This window comes from Phaethon lepturus, unplaced genomic scaffold (genome assembly GCF_000687285.1).
Source record: "Phaethon lepturus isolate BGI_N335 unplaced genomic scaffold, ASM68728v1 scaffold37076, whole genome shotgun sequence".
Classification (NCBI taxonomy): Eukaryota; Metazoa; Chordata; class Aves; order Phaethontiformes; family Phaethontidae; genus Phaethon; species Phaethon lepturus.
The window spans coordinates 16,606-31,872 of record NW_010547563.1 but is presented as its reverse complement, the minus strand read 5'-3'; the positions used below and the strand labels follow the sequence as shown (position 1 = coordinate 31,872).

Sequence of the window (15,267 nt, the reverse complement as noted above, 5' to 3'; positions counted from 1 at the left end):
GCAGCTTTATAGGGAACAGTTTCATTTTCATCATTTTCTATCCCACAGCTGACAAGTCCTCCAGGGCTGCACTTTCCTGACTGCTGCAGGAGTCCCAGTGGGTCCATAATTTGCCTTTAAGGTATCTAACTCAGCTAAGAAAACAAGGCTCCTTGGGGAAGCATGGTGGTCCACAGAGATGATCTTTCTGGAAGGGCCCACACATTACGTGGAAAATGTCTGAGGAGTCAGTGAACCAAAAATGTTTCCAACCCCTGTGTTAAAGGCACCAGTCTAACATGATAGCTTAATATGGGGTGAAGGAGCCAAGTGTAATACTGAGGTAACAGCCACATATATGTCAGAGTTGCCTGCAAAGGAAATGGGGTTGATGGGTGCTTGATACATTGGTGTTTGCTGCCTGCCTATCCCATAGGAGCAAAGTGGATGTACATCTCCTTCCCATATTCGAGTATCTTCTGGGTACCTGGCACCCCATACCTTATCTGTCTTTCCAAGGTGCCAAATTACACGGTACGGCATTCACAACGACAAGTTCACAAAGGAATCCTGGAACCAAAATCCATTGAAATCCATGCCTTAAGACTTTCCCAGGGATTATTGCCCAGAAACTTGTGACTGTGATTCATCCTTTCATAATAAGAGTGAAGCTTACTGCTAGGAGAAATGTCTAGAGGTCTGGCCTAGTACCTTTTTTGTCAGGAGTAAATTTGATTTGAGAGAACCATAGCCAAAAACCTGCTTGCTTATGAAACCACTCCGAGCAGCTTTAATAACACATATAAAGGTTGGGTTTTGTTTTTTTTTTTTTTTTTAATTTCGATTCTTATGGACATCTGAAGAGCTGGTGCACCAGAGCAGTGAGTGCACAGAAGTAGGAAGCAAAGCTGCTTGTACATATCAGTATCCAACCTCTTTGAATTCCCAAAGGTAACAAATTCAGCATAGCAGTCTAGTATTCACATGCAAATTGCTTGTAACTGTACCTCACTGGACTTGGGAGCCCTTCTAGGAGGTGTAAACAAGAATCAACCAATCCAACAGAAAACTGCAGTTGGCCAGTGTTGGTTTGTGGCTGTCAGGTTAGTTCTTCAACGCCTGCTGTCAATCCAGTGCATGCTGCCTAATTTTCGGATAGTACTGTCCTGTAGTATTCAGGCCTGTAGATACCTTCAAAACGTTCTTTAGTGTCAACTCCCAGGATCTGGTCCAGAGGCTTTGTTCGTTGCTGTGGTGGCAGATCTCCTTCATGTCACCATTATTAACCCTCTGATCCCAGTGAGTTATGTGGACACAATTCAGTATGTTTGTAACAGTCTTCAAAACTGTATTCCTCCTGGACAGAACGAGCTATGGAGTTGCTTTTGTGTGTCTCTATTGCAGCTTTAAAACCATTTCTCCCACTCAAGTTTCAATTGCAATTTATAATTTATCTTTGCTTCTTTGGATATTTTGACTCTTTTCAAGACAGATAAATCTTCTAATGCATTCATTACGGGGTGTTCAAGTTACCCCGGAGAAAGGGTTTCATATTGATTTGGAGAAAGTTGTACCTTTACAGACCACCTTGACCATCAAATGGTGGTAGAGCCAGTACTGAAAAGAAAGGAAAAACACTTATCAGGCCAATCTTTTTCTACCTAGGAGCTTCAAAGAGACACCAGGCACATAAAAGCATGCAAACCATCAAGCTGCTTACCCATGTATTTTAAATGTATTCTGTGGTGCTTGCCTAACTAGCAACCAAACAGGTTATGTGCAATTTCAGGATGTTGCTGAATGTGAACACCTTATTGCTCTGGTGCTAAACAGGACGGGGAACAGAGGATTTGCATTCTCTTGCAGGGAATGAAAGAAGAAAAAAACCCCACTCAGTCACCTTTTACTAACAGGTACTTTCAATCTAATGGTTAATTTAGAAAGAAGTATTAACCATATAAGGAACTGTGTATATTAGGGAAGTAAGAGTTTTCCTACTAAATCAGCCCCATGTGCCTAAAGTGCCCATGAATCACTGCTGTCAATCAAGCAGGAGAAAGTGATTCACCAAGCCATTTGAATAGTGTCTGTAACAGGGCTGTTGGTGGGAAGTTTGTAAGTGCATCGTTATCGCAAGCGATCTGAATGTGTGTCATGGGCTGGAGAGTTGGGCAAGGCTTATCCCATCCAGTGGTCTCTTGCCAGCAGAGGCCAGTACCAAATGTGTTCAACAAAGGGGCAAAGACACTTGGAACCCGCCCCAAAACTTTTTCCTCCTCCTTGCTAGTTGGAAGTAGACTTTTTTTCTGAAGCAAAAGCTTTTTTTCTGTATATCTTCTAAATCTACCAAGAATTTTTTAACAAATGTGGCTATAGTGGACATACAGAGGTCTAAGTATCACGTGAGCATGCAGAAGCTACAGCATCAAATACGTTAGCTTGATGTAGCCTGCCTGACAGTTTTATTCCCCAGTGGCTTGCTTTGCATGAAAACCAGTGTTCATCTGAGGAAAAAACATATGTTGAAGTGGGTTGCTAATACTTTCACTAATATTTTACCCAACTGGTTCATTAGTTAAATTGTTCTCTGAATTTGATGGGGCTGTGATAATTCCACTTCATTACGCTCGAATGCTATTAAGGCTGTTGTAGCTGTCCTGGCACGTGGCCTGCTTGCTCGGCCGCGCTGCATTCTTGTTGGTAACAATGCCACCATTCAGTCCGTCTCTGGTTTCTCATTCCGTGGCACATCTCTCTGGCACAGGGCCTTCCACCTTTCCCTCCTCTTTTCTTCCATCACTGTCTGTTTTTAACCCTGGGCATTTAAAACCACTGTGGTAGCACGGCCGGCGTAAGAAACGGTGCTGCTCCTCTGTCACCTTCAGCAGCAGCAGGGATCCCAGATCCTGGTGGAAGCTGTGCTACTGCCTACCGCCTCCCCATCAGAGCACTTGCATGGTGCAGGACAGTTGCTCGAGCCTGTTTAGTTCCCTTCTTCAGCCAGACTTTAAGCGACTTTCTCCCTGCTTTCCATTGAGCAGTCGTAAATCAAAGGGACAAAGCCCCCTGTTTATTCAGTTTGTTTTCTCTATGGACTAAGACCTGTTGTGTTTGCAAAATACCAAGAACTGCTATTCCCATGACTTCCCCCACCTCTCTGTCCTGGAGGAAATATGCTTTCTTTTCTTTGCTACATGCTTTCTGCTTAGTGTGACCAATTTAATGATTTCCACCTCCCTCTTGCTTTGCCCTCTTGTCCTCTCAGGCCCAAAGCTAGGTAAACAGCAGTGGGAAGGCTAAGCGGGGCATCACAGATTTTAGTTCCAGCCTTGCATTTGGTTCCTGAGATTGTCTGTCTGGGCAAAAGTATTCCTCTGTGTGGAGACAGCTGTTTGCCACCCTGAAAATACAAAACACAAGATCGCTGGTGAGGTGCGAAATATCAGGTGCAGTCTTCTGAATCTTACACAGAGCTGAATGAAACGTCTGGAGTTTTTAACCAGTGAAATAAAACAGAGCCCTTTGATGGTAGCAATTACAAGTCCAGAGTAATGTGCTGGTGATTTGTTATAATGTGTGTATAAAGTCCAAAACTGCAGGCGTCAGAAATGTGCATTCTGCAGTCTTCAGCTGTCTCCCAGCTCCCACGATGTGCCTGGCACATGCCAGCAGCATCGTGGTGGAGAGCCACAGGGACGCTGGGCACGAGCCAGAGGGGTGAAGACTGAGCCATGGCTGTAGTTCGCCTTCGGCCTCAAGAGTCTTTGCCTGGGAACTCCTTCTGCCGAGGAGTGAAATGCCTGTTTCGTTAGCGAGCCTCTGTGGTGCATTCCGTCACGGGCCTGGGATGGTAATAAGTTTTCCTCGGAGGAGAGAAATGTTGCTGCTGCCTGCAGGGCTGTTTGAGAACCTGAGCAGAAAACGTGAGTAATTTTTAAATAGTTCTCATCAAGCTTACGCAATGTTGGCTTCGCTTCTGGGCAGTAGCCTCTGTGGCCATGTCAGTAGGTACCTCAAAGGCTGGAGTCCAAAGCAAGGGAGCCGTCTATCCACATCGATAGGTAGCTGTGCTGCTCACGGTGCGAGCTGCGTTGCTTAATTTTCAGCACCCTTGTTTGAAAATTTGCAGTAGTTCTGTGCCCCCGGTGATGTATTTGTCAAACCCTGCTACAGTTTGTTGCTTGGCTTGGGAGTGTTACCCCTTCAGCCTTGGCACATTTCTGCAGAAGCACAATGCTAAACCTCTGCACTTTCTGCTGAACTCCTAATTGAATGCGCTTCAGTGTGCGGATTACAGCACTGTGAGACGGCCAGAGCAGATGCAGGCTGCTTCTTGAGAGCTTTTCATACCCTCCGATGAGAAGGAGCTGACACTGCAGCAGGAACTCAGAAATCAGAGACCTGTGCAATGAATGCTCTTAACCCTACTAACCCCGAGACTGATCTCATACAGCAGACTTCCGAATGTGCTAAGCTCACTCAATGCTACGTTTCATAATTCATGAGCGTGAACAATATTAGCAGGCTGTAGGTTTTGAACCGTTCTGACCTTTGTATGCTCAGACCCTCCTCCTACCAAAGGGCTTGCATCGGTTGGCAAGAAGCCTTTCATATGGGCTATTTAAGAGAGGAAAAGGGAGTGCAGGGAGCAGAGGGAGATTAGGGGGGCTGCAGCATTGCTGAAAAGATCTTTTGACCTGTCCAGCCTATCACTTGCATTGTGGTGAAGATTATAAAGATGTTTTCAAAATGTGCTACAATTTAAGCTCATGAGCGTATATAACATTCACTCCAAGTTCTCCATCCGTTCGTTTTTGTATAAATAGTAAGTCGTTATGCCCGTGTATCCATTACAATCCCCATTTATGGATGGGGAAACTGAGGGGATTAATGCTGTGTCTCATCAAGGTTACATGAGAAGGCTGTGTGACACTGGGCATGAGGAACCTTGAGAGCCGGCATTGTGGCACTGTGCTTGAACATCTCTGGGTGCGCTTCTGTTTTTGAAAAAATAACTCCATCTGCTAAAAAGCACCAAGAAAGTTTTATGCATACACTGGCTGGCAAAATTGCAAATACTATTTCCTTCAAGTCGGTGTTCTGTTTTAGTAGCTCTTTATTTTTTTAAACTGACTAATTCTAGTTAAAGCGTGAGATATGCTTCCTAAAAGTTACATCAGCTAAAATTTTGGAATTAACTCTATTAACTATGTTTTTCCATAGCATGGAGAAAATACTTCTGAGACAGATTGTATATTTATTAAATCATTAACCTAAAATAAAAATCTCAACACCTCAAATAATTCTTGTTGCCACCATTACACAGTGTTCACTGCAGAATGTAGATTTGTTTATGCTATAGGAGTGGCACACTTTTTCCCTTTGAAAATGTTACAGAGGAAGAAGGGCCCAGAAAACAAATGCAAACCCTGATCATTCTGTGGGAATAATTATCCCAGTGAACACGGGGGATCCGGTTCAGTTCTTTGGCGCTCTGGTTTTACACTGGTGTAGCTGTGTTGGCAGAGAGGCAGTGCCTCGGGTGTGTGAGCCAGTCCTGGCTCCCTGACACACGGGATCTCAGATGGAGCGCCGTCATCAGAAGTTGCACCATCCAGCTTTTTTGTGATGGAGTGCAAAAACTGACTCGCGGCAGTGTTTTGTAAACACTGGTTTCTGAGCAGCACCAGTTTCCCTCTCCAGACATCCTTCCTCTGCACTGCTGCAAGAAATGGGAAGATAATTGGCTTCCAAAAAACAAGTGTATTGGAACAGCAGGACAAAAACATGTGGTTGTGAAAACTGCTCTGTAGGGGTAGATGACTGCGCTTAAAGGAAGCCCTGCTCAGCTCATTCACATGTGGTGGGAGTAGAGGAATATTGGCCTGTCCAGAACAGCTTGTCTGTCACTATATGTTGCATTAAATAACCAGACTGACTAGGATAACTGTGCTCATTGAGTGGGAAAGGAAGCACTTATTCTTCCAGCTGGACTCCAAGTCTCCCTTGAGAGGTAGCGCTTATAAAGAACATCCGTTACAAGTTAATGCTTTAAAAGTTAGTCAAATTCAGCAACACCCCTCCCCGCTAAAGTTTCCTCATCCAGCTCTTCCTCCACAGGAGGAAGGTTTCAAACAGAGCTCAGTAGAGGGTTTCTCGGTTTCCATAGAGCTGCTCTTGGATGCATAGAAAACTGGTGCTTGAACCAACACCTAGAAGCTTGTTTTCTAGCAAAATAAATACTGCATTCTGCCACCTTTTCTCAAAGTCTCCTCATTTTTTAAAAACTTACAAATCAAGCATCAGATGCTCTTGCAGGAAAGGTAGAGGCTGAAATGACTGTGTTTTGGACATATTTCTCACCTCTTTGCATCTTCTATGGCCTCAAGTTGCGCCAGGGGAGATTTAGACTAGATATTAGGAAAAATTTCTTTACTGAGAGAGTGGTCAGACATTGGAACAGGCTGCTCAGGGAAGTGGTGCAGTCACCATCACTGTAAGTATTCAAAAAATGTGTAGACATGGCACTTCAGGTCATGGTTCAGTGGGCATGATGGTGTTGGTTGTTGGTGATGGTTGGACTTGATGGTCTTAAAGGTCTTTTCCAACCTTAATGATTCTGTGATTCTTCCCTGTCTCCCTCGTCTCCTGAGTATCTAACATGAGATATTTCTCTCCACTTACAGGGCTCAACCTTTATTTTTCCTCTTTAAAAAACTGTCACAGGTGCCGCTGAGATGGTAGTGGTTAGCCCTGTTTGGGCACTAACCTTGTTGCAGGAGCCAAGCTGAGCGACTAAGCCTTCAAAACCTGAATTTGCTCTTGTTGTTTCCTGTCTTGCTCAAGCTGGCCATATTCTTGTCTCTTCTGATCTTTCAACTGCAAGTTCCTGGGGACCAGGAAGGGTCTTCTGTTGTTGCAGTATTTTGGCAGTGTCTATCACCATGGGATTCTGGCCCATCATTAGGGTTTGTGATGTAGAAGTGACACAAAACAGAAATAATCTCAAATTCATTAACTTCTTAACAGGAAAAAAAAGTACTTTTTTAGTTATATAATTTGCAAATGACAATCTTGGGATGTCTAAAATGTATCTTCAACTGTAGGTGTCAATGTACAATATCAATGTTTTCTTTTCAAAACACGTAGGTTGATTGCTGCTTTTCTTGACACTGCCATTTTTTGCTACCATATGTTCTCCTTTTGCAAAACCTTTAGCACTGTTAACTTAGCTTAATGTAAACAGATGATGCTGCCTCTTATATTCCAAAATGCTAAGGCCGTAGAGGCACCACCTGAAATTGTGCGTGTGTGACTGGTCTTTCCTAACTGTGCTGGAAGTTCTGCCTACCCCACCTTGTCTTCCAGTTGCTTCAGAAGGAAAACAGATGAGGAATTTCCAGTGCTAGACAAAATGGGGATATGAAGAAATGTGATGCCACTTGGCGGTTTGGGTTCTGTTGGTGTCTCCAGAAGGCCAGGCTTGGCCAGGCTCTTCATCTCACACTGTGTCTCTCTTGCAACTAGGATGTCAATGCAGGTGAGGGGAGCGAGTTCACCGACAGTGGGATCGAGGGAGCAGCCACCGACACTGACCTCCTGTCTAGACGCTCCAATGCTACCAACTCAAGTTACTCCCCGACGGCCAGTCGGGCTTTCATTGGCAGCGACAGTGGGAGCAGCTCAACGGGCGACGGGCTTCGCCAGGGAGTGTACGAGAACTTCCGCCGGGAGCTGGAGATGAGCACCACCAACAGCGAGAACTTGGAGGAGGCCAGCTCTGCCCTCAGCGACGAGCAGAGCAGCGGCACCCTCAGCTCCCCGGGGCAGTCTGACATCCTCCTGACAGCTGCCCAGGGCACGGTACGGAAAGCCGGCGCTCTGGCAGTGAAGAACTTCCTGGTGCACAAAAAGAACAAGAAAGTGGAGTCGGCCACACGCAGGAAATGGAAGCACTACTGGGTTTCTCTGAAAGGTACAGAGCAAGCGTGCAAGGGTTTACCCAGACGGGCGTCCGTGGTGTCATGGGAGTTGTATATCGCTGCAGATGGAGAAACCAATAGCCTAGACTCTTAACAAAAGCTGCTGTGAACTTCAGTATAATTAACACCAAGTATGAGGAAGTGATCCTGATATTTTTCCAAGGGGGGTTCTATTTGATGGTTGTTGATGTGCTCACATGATGGCATGCGCGTAGTCCAAGACACGTGACTGTGCTGCACTGAAGTGAGGTTCACACCTCGCTTCAAGTCCTGCTGGCACTACCTAGGGCAGCTTCCCTGAGCACTGGGTGTTTCCTGTAAGAAGCATGTCTATGGCTGGCTGACAAACTAAACACCTGTGTGCAGCCGCAGGCACGTGGCTGTGGGCGTTTGCTAGCGATGACGCCGGCACGCGTTCAGACGGGGGCTCTGTCTTCGTGTGCATTCCTCTTGTAACGCTCGTGCTTGGCGCCGTTGCCCTCTCCTTCCCTGAGATGAGCTTCTGGAGTATGAACACCCAGCGAGCTGCAGCGCGTTCGCGGTGTGGACAGGAAGCCGTAGTTTGGTCATTGAGGCTGGCTTGTGACTTGGGAGACGTTGGCTCTGGCTGCGTCACCCATCTTGCGGTGGGCAGCCCTCGGCACCCGGCCGCCCTGCTGGCCTCCTCGGCTGCCCGGGCCACAGACCCCTGTCTCTGAATTTTTGCAGTTCCTGTTAGGAGTGTGCTCCAGCCCCGTTCGGGGTCTGAGTGCTTATCAATGCACGTAAGCGTTAATGCGGCAGCGAAACCCAGGAGCTGGCCTCCGGGAGGGACCCCTAATTAATCTCCATGCGCTTGCCTCAGCCGTGAAACGGGAAGCAGCGCTTGCGGCGTTTTGTGACCGGCCTCGCTATCCTCCCCTGCGAGCGGCCTGGTCTGTGAGCCGGGGCAGGCAGAGCCTTGTCTCCTGCTCTAGGTGGGATTACCAAAAAGCTCAGCATAGTTAAAGCCCTGTACCCCTGTCCTCCCCACAGAGTGCTTTTTTTTAAGAGTTTTTTTTGGTTGGGGTTTTTTTTTTTTTTGTTGTTTAATTTGCAGCACTATTTTAAAGCCAGCAGCAAAGTTAGGTGCCAGCTCTTCCTTGGGGTGTTTAGAGAGATTGGGGAAATGAAGGAGGGGGCAGGGGGGAGCCCCAATCTCCTGGGAGGGGGCCCCTGCGGCAGGAAGGTCTCGCTGTGAGGAGCAGGCAAACAAAGGGCCATCTGGGAGGAAAAGGGGGAAGGATGAGCACGGAGGCAATGTTATTTTAAAGTGCTTTGACTCAAGTGGAGTGTTTGCTCCCTCGATTGCTGTGCCTTAATAATGTTAGTCTTTAAACGAGGCTTTGAAGTTAACAGCTGCTATTGTTTGGCTGCAAATAGTATTCTGAGAGGCTGGGTAACAGGGCATCCCTTTGCTCTCAGAGGGCTGGTTCCAGGGGTAGAGAAACAATGTACCGGTTTTAGTGTAAAACAACAGTGGATCATGTGGGAAGGTGGGGGAGAGAGGAGGAGACCCTTTTTTTCGGGTCTCCCAAATTGCAGGCTTGCTATACCTCTCCCCGCGACCCCGAGAATTGTAAAGATTATTTTGTAAAACCAAGCAGGCTGGTTGCTGTCCCCAGCTAAAATGCGTTTTTGGTTTTGGCCGTATCGCCGTGAGTCAGAGGTGACACATTATAGTGGAACAAGGATTTGGTTTATGCGTTTTGTTTGTTTGTTGGGTTTTTCTGTACATCAGTCTTTCAGTGAGCACAGCTCATTCCGGTTCCCTTTTTTTTTCCCCCAGTTACTCATCTGCATTCAGTAATTAAATCGCTTGATCTTTGCCTTGCAGGGACCGTAGCAGCTAGCAGCTGCAGGAGGCTCAGGCAGGGCCGTGGAGGTTTGCCTGCGGGCCTGTCTGCTCGGCGGGGCTGGCTCGCAGCTGCCCCGCACCCCCAGGAGAGCCACGCTCTCACGCCTGCCTCTTCCTTTCGGTCCCCTCAGCAGGACCGGGTGGCCGTGGAGGACCCCCACTTTGGGACTTAACGATAATGTTTCTCATCTGGGGCTGTATTTTACTGCCCGTGACTTTCTTGCCTCGTGTCTGCGTCTCTGTTTTAGCAATCCTAGAGCGAACAAAATGGCCTGCTGGGTCATGCCTTGATCTACCGTACAGCTTGTGCTGTGCACCCATGGCGTGGAAACCACCACCCTGTGAGCCTAAAAACTGGGCCATTGTTGGTGTTCTCGGCTGTGGGGCTGAAAACCTGAATGGGCCCCGGCAAATCCTCCCTCATCCCTGTGACAGTTTTACAGATGGTTTAGAGTGCCAAGTATTAGTGCCAAATAGATGCAGGATGACTGTTGTGTTTAAATGTGTTGCTTGCTAATACATTATCATGTCTTTTAGGATGCACATTGTTTTTTTATGAGACTGATGGCAGATCTGGCATTGACCACAACAGCATCCCAAAGCATGCTGTCTGGGTGGAAAACAGCATAGTGCAAGCGGTGCCTGAACACCCTAAGAAGGACTTCGTCTTCTGTCTCAGCAACTCCCTTGGGGACGCTTTCCTCTTTCAGGTTGGTCTGGTTTGAGGGTTTTACAAAGTTGCTCTCTTTTTCTGTCTCTGGCCAAGGAGGAAATATTAGCTCTGGTTGAAATCAGTGGAAAAATCCTGTTGACCCCAGTAGGTTTGGGATTTTCCTCAGGCAGCGCTAGAGGAAGGACACGATGTATTCGGTAAATGCCACTCAAGAGACCCCCCACCACGCGTGAATCACTGTCAGATCTGATGTTTTTATCAACTGACAGGATCCTCTTTGTGTAGATGGTTGGAACAAAGTAGTAATTATGAAATATTCTTACATCCCTGTAAAACCTGGGAATTTTGCATGGTTTGACAGCATGCTTATAACACACAGACCAGGCCAGTTACCATGTAGGACATACAGTAGTGAATTAAATGTGCTGTAAAACTATCTGCATCTCATAAGAGACATGTATCAAAGATGGGAGCTTGCGGAGAGGCTCAAGGGGTTTACAAGACCAAGAGGAGTTTGAAGTACAAGGGGGCACGTGGACTTCCAGGTGCTCTCCCAGTGGTGCTGCAGAATCCAGTTACCTCTTGTTCATAGAGACCTTTGTCAACATCTTGCTGTTGCCCAAGAGGAGACTGAAAGTGCATGTCTAGGTTTTTTTAATCAGAAAATAGAAATGTCTGAATTTCACAGGTTATGCTGAAAAGAAATCCAGTACCTACATCAAAGACCATACATTAGCTGACGTGTTTCACTGAAGAAGATTCTGCATTTTGGTAGCTACTGCTTCCCTGAGTGATTTTTAGGTTGGCATTCCACTTTTTTATTGCACGTTGTTACTAATCAAGATGTGACACACTTTTATTTGTAATTACGAGCCTGTGCTGAAGTGGTACCATTTCCTCCTCTTCTGATTCAGTTTTCTTCACCAGAGGAATCCCTTATTTATTTCCCTTTCCAGTGACAATGTATTCAGAGTTTTTTGCCTTCTTAAACCAGAAGCTACTCTGTGGTAGAATGTGCCCCCACATCATCAGTAGGATGTGCCCCCACACCATCACTCCCCTGTACTCCAGAGGAAATCTTTAAAATTACACTGTCTCCTAGGTCCTTGCAGCTGTCCTAAACAAGGTGCTAGATTCTCAAAGCACTGCAAAATAAAAAATCCTTACTGACTCAAAGGAAGTGGTGCTGGCTTTCAGCTTGGAGCTACTGAGTATCTGACTGCATACCGAAAAAAAGATCTTTTTTTTGCGCACTAGCTTCTCTGCCACCTTGGTCTGATTTTTCCTCAGCACATAGCATAATATTGTGCTGACCCTTTCTACTTCAGGCCTGTCCTGGGCAGGGTACATGTTTTTTGCCACCTGGAGAGCCTCACTGAGGAGGTAAGTGTGATGCTGATGGTCTCAGTGCGCGCTTGAAAGGTTGTGGAGCACCAGCTCATCTCGATCTACTGATATGAGCTGTATAAATCTTTTCCACACAGTTTTCTAAGGAAAAACCCTCATTCTCGTAAAATTAGTCCAGTGGATGCTAAATACTGAAAAGGTCACATTCAGTACATTTCTTTTGTGGCGACACAGGACATTATTCATTAAAAGCCCTGGGTCATTATGCCATGGGTAGATTTTCCTGTAACTTTGTGGGAAAAAGCAAAAATGAGCCTTTTCAAATGAAAAACAGTCATTTATATTGCCCTGCAGAAATTTTTCCGTGTCCCTTCTGCCATAGAACACATGCATCGCTAGCGAAGCAGAAGAGAAAGAAGGGGTGGGTTTGGGGAGAAGTGAAGGAGACCAGCTGCAGTGGTGGAAGTAATGTGCGAGTGACTGTGCTGCAGGGCTTGATCTGCTGCACTCAGAGCAGCCGACGTGTGAGTATGGCCGTTCAGCAGTGTTACTTAACTGCTCATGTCATACACGTCCGTCCACACATAACACAGTGCTGTAGTAGCGGTTTTGATGAGAAGAAGCCACAGACCTGCAGAAAACTATTTCTGTCCTGTGAAGACCATGTACTTAGGGAGAAAAATAGGACTGCTTTGTAATGCATACAGATATTGGACATCTTGTAACAAGCCTTCCCACTGCATTGCACCTAGAGACATCACATACCTCCTACACGATGATTCCTTGCTCAGTCAGTTCTTATCATGCCTACACAAATCCATTACTTGCAGATGTCACATGCATTTTCCAGGAGCTCAGAGCAGCTTGTGATACCACATACTTACGTATCAGATGTTTGCAGCTTGTTTATGTGGTCCTTTCCGTTGAGAAGCAGAGTGATTCCCCTTGCCTACTCATCTACCAGAAGAGTCTTCAGCTCCTAGAATCCATTCCAGATTCTTTTTTTCCCTCCCTCTCCCCAGGAAGCCATAAAAAACCCTGAATCTAATATTTTAGATAATATTTTAAAATTGCATAAGATAAAAATATGACCTCTTGCTGTTATGATTTTGCTAGGAATTAAAAAAACATACCATCTCATTATAAGTCCAGTGGTGCTCTCTTCTCTACTAGGGGCTAGGTTTCACCACCTGACTATGGGCAAAGTGTCTGCCATTCTGCAAATAGTTTCTCTGTTTTCAGCAGAAATTCCTCATCAAGGGGGGCTCAGCATGTCTTCGGCAGTGGCAATAAGACTTTGTAAGCCCCTATCTATGAATGAGAGCTTGTTAATGCTATTATGAGGAAGCTTGACCAATTTAAGCAATATACTTTGTACAGTGCCAACTGAAGACAAGAAAATTGGGAATAAGAGATTGTTTTTTCCGATGCAGACCTTAGCTTCTGCTTAGGACTTCTAAACTGAGATAAGGAAAGCAATGTCATTCTGGGAGATGTGTGTTTCACCTGCTTCAATACCACAGAAGTTTTGGGAGGTTCAGCCTGAAGTCCAGCCTGTGCATATATGATTTCCAGAGTCGGGCTTCTGTGGGTATCTCTCCTTGGCTTCAGTAAGCCATGTTCTTTGCCATTGGTTGTGACTACCAGGAGAGCAGTGAGGATGACCTTCTTCATCTATGCTAGCAACTGGAAAAGTCATACTGTGCTGTCTATTAATAGATCAGGTATCATCAGAAAGTTTAATTAGAACAAGGTGGTTTGCACCTTGCTACTTTTTCAGCCAAGAGCCAAATACCAGTGTGATTATTGATAAAGGCTGACACTCAGAAAGTTTGCTGCAACTCTGAGTTGGCTGTAAATTTTGTTTTACAACCTACTGTAAAAAGGAATGAAATTTAGTAAGAAGGCTGAGAAGATTTACTTTTTATTTTGAAAGCCTGGAAAGGGAACACTTTGAAATACTCTTTTTTCTGTGTCAAAAGCCTCTAATCAGAATAGTGCTCTTCCAGAAAAATCTACTGGTGTCCCATGCCTCAGCCTAATATCTCATAGAATTGTTTGGGTTGGAAGGGACCTTAAAGGTCATCTAGTTCCAACCCCCCAGCCATGGGAAGGGATACCTGTTGCTCAAAGCCTCATCCAACATGGCCTTGGAATGCTTCCAGGGAGGGGAAGCGTTCCCTTTTCCCGAACTGTCACACATGTGCTTGGGAAGGGACAGTACCAGAGCCGTAAAAATTACAATGAGACTGCCTTTAATGATAACAGGATTGTCTTCAGAGTGCTTTGGGACTTTCAGAAGTGGAAAGCTTGTTTATCTATGCATCATAACAAAGCTACTCATAGATATCATGGTGATGTTTTATGCCATTAATTTATTACTAACCACTGCATGTCAAAAAAGCTCTCCATATGGCGAAGAGCACAGAGGCTGGTACGTGCCCTGCCTTAAGGAACTGGGAGTTTGGAAAACGTCATTAAACGTTGAGCTACAAATTATGGCAGCACTGCATTGAACAAGGAAGGTAATTCCTGAGACCTTGCTGGGAAACACTGTACAGCTGCAAAGCACAGATATAGGTGTAATTCTAAGTGCTGAATGCCTAGTGGTGGGTTAAAAATGGCCTGCCTAAGAATGATGGGGTTTCTGTTACTTCTCTCTTAAGTGGATTTAAGGCTTTGAATCTTAAGATCAAAGGGAAAGTAAACTCCTTGGAATTGCATTTGTTAATGTCCAGTCAATTTTAAAGAAGATCCTGACTTCTTTTCGCCCTCTTTTCCTCTCTTCAGACCTCTAGCCAGACCGAACTGGAGAACTGGATCACGGCAATCCATTCAGCTTGTGCCACCGCAGTGGCAAGGCAGCACCACAAAGAGGACACCGTCAAGCTCCTGAAAACAGAGATAAAAAAGCTGGAGCAGAAGATTGATATGGATGAGAAGATGAAGAAAATGGGTGAAATGCAGCTGTCCTCAGTAACGGACTCCAAGAAAAAGAAGACCATACTGGATCAAGTAATCTTGCTTGCTTATGTGAAATAAGCCCCTAGCAAATATTTAAGGCCTTCTTCAGATTAGCGGTACCTCTGTATGCTCCCACTGTGCCATGCGTGTGCACTGGCAGAGCTCCCCAGAGCAGGCGGGACGTGTGTTGGCAGGAGAGCTGTGCTGGCTGCCCTAGTTGCACCATTTCTGCAAACAACGTGCACTAAGGTACAGCATGTCTTCTCCTGACCTCCAAAGCCAGGGATTTGGCTAGCCGCTCGGAGGTTGAGTGGAGGCTTTAGGGGAGTGAAGAGGCTACCAGGCCATGGCAGCAGGATGCATTAGGGAAGAGCTGGTCATAGACTCACAAATGCTGCTGTTGCTGTTCTCTTAAGCATGGAAGAGGCTGGGTCTTCTGCTGGCAG

The 15,267-nt window shown here is 45.9% G+C and overlaps 1 protein-coding gene across 1 annotated transcript in view; it reads left to right on the top strand.

Annotated features, from left to right (window-relative positions):
* TIAM1 (T-cell lymphoma invasion and metastasis 1) overlaps positions 1-15,267 on the top strand; it is a 48,170-nt gene that overhangs the window by 19,742 nt on the left and 13,161 nt on the right. Inside the window, exons 6-8 of the mRNA XM_010289686.1 lie at positions 7,507-7,954; positions 10,375-10,547; positions 14,648-14,872. Coding sequence (XP_010287988.1) covers positions 7,507-7,954; positions 10,375-10,547; positions 14,648-14,872 — 846 coding nt within the window. The remainder of the gene's footprint in view (positions 1-7,506; positions 7,955-10,374; positions 10,548-14,647; positions 14,873-15,267) is intronic.